The sequence below is a fragment of the Electrophorus electricus genome, chromosome 20 (assembly GCF_041902795.1).
Source record: "Electrophorus electricus isolate QZ-2024a chromosome 20, ASM4190279v1, whole genome shotgun sequence".
NCBI lineage: Eukaryota > Metazoa > Chordata > Actinopteri > Gymnotiformes > Gymnotidae > Electrophorus > Electrophorus electricus.
Genome location: NC_137516.1, coordinates 5,532,072 through 5,537,500, shown reverse-complemented (window position 1 = coordinate 5,537,500; position 5,429 = coordinate 5,532,072). Strand labels below are relative to the sequence as shown.

Below are 5,429 nucleotides of genomic sequence, written 5' to 3'. Positions count from 1 at the left end.
TGTGTGAGCTGGACTGTTTACTGTAGCTGCCCTACAGTCTGCTGGCATCAGCCTCGGCTGGTTTACGCCCAGGAGTCTGTTGACGTCTCATGGGTCAAAAGCAAGCCTGCTGTCTAGTCCACACGCTGCCACGCACACACACACACACACACAGTGTGAACAAGCACACTCATGTGAGTGTGTGCAGTATTATCTGTTACATTTTTTGTATTCTATCCCTCTGGGTGCTTTTCCCAAATCTCCTCCTTGTCTCTCTGCTTCTCCCCCTGCCTCTCTCTCTCTCTCTCTGTCTCTCTCTCTCTCTCTCTCTCTCTCTCTCTCTCTCTCTCTCGTTCACTCTCTCTCCCTCTCTCCAGTACCCCATGCAGCCACACATAATTAGCTCTAAACACAGAGGCCCTCTCGTCCACATCTGGAAAGAGTTTGGGCATGGCAGTTTCCTACCAGCACGGCTAAATATTTAGATTCGGCCTCGCTGTGTATGGATGAACTCGGGAGGGAGTTGGGGGGGGGGGGGGGGGGGGGCGCGTGAGAGAGTGAAAAGAAAGAGGCAGAGTGTGTGTGCGTGAGATGGAGGGGTCAGGGGTGGGGGTCGGGACTAGGCGCTCAGTATTCGCTACACCAGGGCCTACGTGTGACGATACGAAAGACTCGCGTGTGCAGATTAGATGTTTACAAGAAATTTGGGCCATAATGGAAAAATGCGCTAACGTGCGGCTAGGCGAGTGTGCACGCGCACACTCCCACACTCTCACGGACACACAAACACACACACACATGCTCACACTCCAAATTAGGGTTAGGGACACAAGGCTTAAGAATTTACTGCTTCGTCTTGGTCTTGGTGAAGACGGGAGAAACTCCAGCAGGCCTCAGGCTACTGACCCCATTAGAACATACAGGACTCTATTGGGGATATATTAGTTGGAGGTGGCTGGACAGTTTTACAGCTTGGAAGGGGAGACATGGACAACCTGCGCAGGAAGACTCAGGGTCAGGACATGGGCGGGGCCAGCCTGATTAACTACTCAGAGGCAAGAGGGGGAGAGAGGGATGACTATTTAGAGAAAGAGAAAGCAGAACAAAGGAGCCTTCAGGAATATTTCACCCATTTATTATTGTTTCTTTCATTCATTCACTCTCCCACTGGACAGGCCTGCGCTTAATCTTTGCACGGAGATGCGTTGCCGGGTGTTATCTAACCCTTATCGGGTGAGGCATGCCAGATGTTGAGCCAGTGATCTGCAGCTGCTTGGCGAGATAACCCTGGGCCCTGACCCCATGACCCCCAGTCCGAGTGCCCCCATCTGAAGGGATCTCATTCCGATTACAGAGTGCACGGCTCAGGCTGTCAGCTGGGAACGGTTAATTCCGACCGTCTGTGCCTGTCTGGGCGTCGCACGCACGTGGAAGCTTTCGGCAGCGATGTGTGGATCAGCGGCCCGTTACCTCCCTCCTGGGCGTGCGACTCCGTGCCTGAGAAACGTGTCGTCTCTGCGCGTGAATTCCCACGTGGCTGGCGACGGGGCAGTTGTCATCGGTCGCATGTCTGCAGTGCTGACGGAGAAGGCTAAAAACCGCGGGCCATCCTCATTGCCGAACTTCTCTGTGACCACGTTACGACGCTGACTGCATTACCCATGGGACCCTAGCTCAACTGCCCTAGTTTCCCAGCCCACAGTTCATTGCAGCGCCCAGACTGACAGTCCTTCACCCGGGCCAGCATGAGAGACAGGGCAGAAACAGATAGAGGGTGTTTGTGTGAGAGAGCAAGAAAAGATTAGTAGAGAGAGAGAGAGATTGTGGGATTGTGGTAATACAGAGATATAGAGAAAACAGAAGGGGCAGAGATGTATCCCAACCTGCACCTGGGATGGTGTCTAGAAACACCCAAGGAATGTCGGGAAAAACAGAAACATCAACATCCATCTGAACATTCCACATCTGGAGCAGAACCGCGAAACGTCACTAGATCGGAGATCAGGACACAGCGGTGCAAAAACACACTGGAAAAAAAAGAGCCGCATAGTATCAATATACACCACTGGACTGAAATATATCTGAATATACTTTGAAGATTTTCACGCAAGGCTTTAACTCTGCACATCGCCTTCAAAAGCGTGACATTATGCGCCCTCCTTCCCCTCACTGGGGGGAAATGGGGGAGGGGACCAGAGCCGGGCTCGTTTGTCCCTCACCAGCTCATAAACGTGTCATACGGTGTGCTTAGCACATGCTCAGAAAACAAATAAACGGTGCTAAGAGGTGCGGCCGCCTGCTGCCTGCCACCGCCTCCTGACGCCTCCGTCGCCGCCCACCCAGGCCGGCTTTGGCCCCGCCCCCTCCTCCACCTCACCCCAGACCCCCTATTTTTAATCCGTTTCCTCTGCTTCATGGCAGGCCAATGTGTCAAGCAGATGTGTGCTCCCATTAAGCCGCTCCGCCCCGGCCTGTAAACGGGGCCGCCGCAGGCCTGCCTCTCCAGGGAACGGAGCTGCTGACTGCCCTCTAGTCCGTTTGGGGGCCCGTATGCCGCTGCTTTCTCTCTCGCTCATTCTCTGTTTTTTTTTTTGACGAATGTTTTCTTTTTACGACACCCGTGCGAATGCGAGCACCATTCCCACTGGGGAGAGGACCACTGGGGCACTGTGGGAAGACGAAAGACTGGGGAAGGTTGTTCCAAATGGTGCGGGGCGTTAACGTGAAGCGCAGGAAAATGGGTGGGGGGGCTGACTGTGGCTTGCAGACAGGAATGACAGATTCGATCAAAGCCTTTTTGCAGAAATGCCGAAATAAAGGATCAAATCTCAAAAGCAGAAAAAATTGCGGACCCGGAGTCCAAACCACATCGGTATTTCTAATATTACAGAGATGTCCCTCACTGCTTACTGGAACTAAGTGCATACAATATTTGTAATATTATATCTAGTAAAGATATTTTGTATATAAACAGATAGTGTGAGCTTTATTCATAAATCCTAATGGCTCATATTTATCCAGGACCGAAGCAAACTCCCATATCGGACCAGGCGTCTGGTCAACCTTCCTTCCTGTAGAGACGCTGATGATGGTCTACTCTGAATTCACTACAGGATTCAAGCAAAAAAGAGGAAGGAACCAGACAGTCATTAAAGCTGAGAGGGGAAAGAGAGAGAGGGTGTGTGTGTGTGTGTGTGAGGGGGAAAGAGAGAGAGAGAGAGAAAGAGTGTGTGTGTGAGGGGGAGAGAGAGAGAGAGAGAGGGTGTGTGTGTGTGTGTGTGAGGGGGAAAGAGAGAGAGAGAGAGAGAGAAAGAGGGTGTGTGTGTGTGAGGGGGAGAGAGAGAGAGGGTGTGTGTGTGTGTGTGTGTGTGTGAGGGGGAAAGAGAGAGAGAGAGAAAGAGGGTGTGTGTGTGTGAGGGGGAGAGAGAGAGAGAGAGAGAGAGAGGGGTGTGTGTGTGAGGGGGAGAGATAGAGAGAAAGTGAGAGAGAGAGAGAGAGAGAGAGAGAGAGAGAGAGAGAGATCCAAAATGTGTTTCTATTTATCTCCTTTAGTATAGCCAAGTCAGCTGAACATCGGAGAGGGCGGAGTGTGGGAGTGTATGCGTATGTCTGTGCGTGTGTGTGTGGGGGGCGGGTTTTAGGCTATGGGAGGGTTGCAGACCTGGGGCACGTTTCCTTTCCCTCTGCACTGAGAGACAGATGGAAAATGACAGGCCTGTGACAAAAGGGGCTAGCAGGCGTGCTCCAGCCTCCATCCCCAGCCCGAATCGCACGCGCTCAGCCTCGCGGTCCAAGTCGATCACCCTCGTACTTTACAGGAAGGCGATAAAAGCCTGAAGTTTGAACCTGAACCATGGAGCGCACACGTCTTGTCCATCAACTGCTCAAACTGTACCGTCCACAAAAACAACAAACAAACAAACAAACAGTCCTTCTGTCGCGCGTGAATGCACGTATCCGCTAACAATGTTAATTAATGTTAACATGAGGGTTTTACCTGCAGTCTATCAACGTATAGCATTTTATATGCCTGAGCTTTGATTATGTACCTGTGCTCTTGTGTTAAGATGTACTGATACCAGGTGCCAGCGCAGCCCGTTCGCATATATTCTCGTGTCTCTTTCTGAGAGGCAACGGATGCTGTTTAACACGGTGACACTCGTATATTAAACTTCAAAGTATCCCGTGTGTGGGATCAACGAGGCGCGCCGTGTTTAATGTGAGCAAGAATTCATTTGCATGTCGCTTTAACGTTTTCATTTTATACCTCTAAAATAATAAGCGTGGGGTGTTTTAATTGCTTTGATTATTTTTGCTGTTCGTTTCCTTATTGAGTGACTGTGATTAACGGACTAGGACTTTCAGTGACTGCGCGAGCTGACGCGTCCTCCTTAAACGCGTACATATGATTTAGCGCACAGGAACGTCGCTTAGGATGTTTGAAATGATTACACTTGAAAAGTGCAACGCGTATGCCTTAACTCACAGTGAGATCGTCCGGTTGGGAAGCAGGCTGACTTCTGGGATTTCCGTTAGTTCCTTTCCTGCGCAGCTCACTCTCTTCCGAGCAGCCTGCGCAGAGTGGGCTTTGGTGCGCTCGTCTGTGCAGCTGCAGCCGCTGGAGACGAGCTCCGGACACGCCTGGGCCAGCCTGCACTCCGAGGCGATCAAAAGCACCAGCAGGAGAAGCAAACGCCCCCAAAACGGGATGCCGACGCCGGGTCGCAACATTGTCCCCTTCAGTGACATTTCCGTGCCCCAAGTCAGCCCATGTCATCAAGCGAAGGTTTCCCTTAATAATTACGTAGATTAATGTCAACGCGAGTCCAACAGTTTGCAACCGATGTGGAAAGGTTCTGGTCACTCCTTTGGCTTTGGATAATTTGACAACTGTTATGTGCCTTAGTTTGAATGAGTGTGTGTCTCCGTCGCGTCCATAACTAAGGATACCTCCCCTGCGTTCAAATTTGCAGTCAAGCTATGTCCATCATAAAAGTGCAAACGGGAAATATCCGTCATATTTCGTTAGATTCCCACTTGTAGCGCATCCTCAAAAATCCGCTTCCATTCTGCATTCAGCGTGTTGCAATGCACCGTTCCCAAAAAATATAGGGAAAAAAATAGTAACCACCTTACTTAACAAAAACAGAGGTTTATGACTAGGCTTGTAAGTTGTTACTCCAGTGGTTCTGAAAGCAGCCCAGTGACGATTTCGCAGAGCTGCTTCTGCCAATAGCCTTTCGGCGTAATTCACAAAATTGGCATTTGCTCTGACATGGAGTTCCAATTGTATTCGGCAAGTCTCTCTTCTGCAGCCTTAAAGTCTTCTTTAAGTCCGCTTGCATAAGTTTGGATCGCAGCAGAGCGGCTGTGTCGGTCCTAATTCCCTAACTCTAGCGGTTTTCGTCTGCCACCCTGTCACACTCAAATCCAGTTAGTGCCTTAAGTGC

The 5,429-nt window shown here is 50.7% G+C and overlaps 1 protein-coding gene across 4 annotated transcripts in view; it reads right to left on the bottom strand.

Annotated features, from left to right (window-relative positions):
* The window catches only part of adgra2 (adhesion G protein-coupled receptor A2), a 48,562-nt gene extending 43,133 nt beyond the window's left edge, over positions 1 to 5,429 (bottom strand). For 2 of the 4 annotated variants that reach the window (XM_035536234.2, XM_027025030.3), the window contains exon 1: positions 4,466 to 5,429. In XM_035536234.2, the coding sequence (XP_035392127.1) occupies positions 4,466 to 4,728 (263 nt within the window). In that variant the 5' untranslated portion in view covers positions 4,729 to 5,429. Of the gene's footprint in view, positions 1 to 1,862; positions 2,007 to 4,465 lie in introns of all 4 variants that reach the window. The other 2 variants (XM_035536235.2, XM_035536236.2) reach the window with 2 other exon arrangements.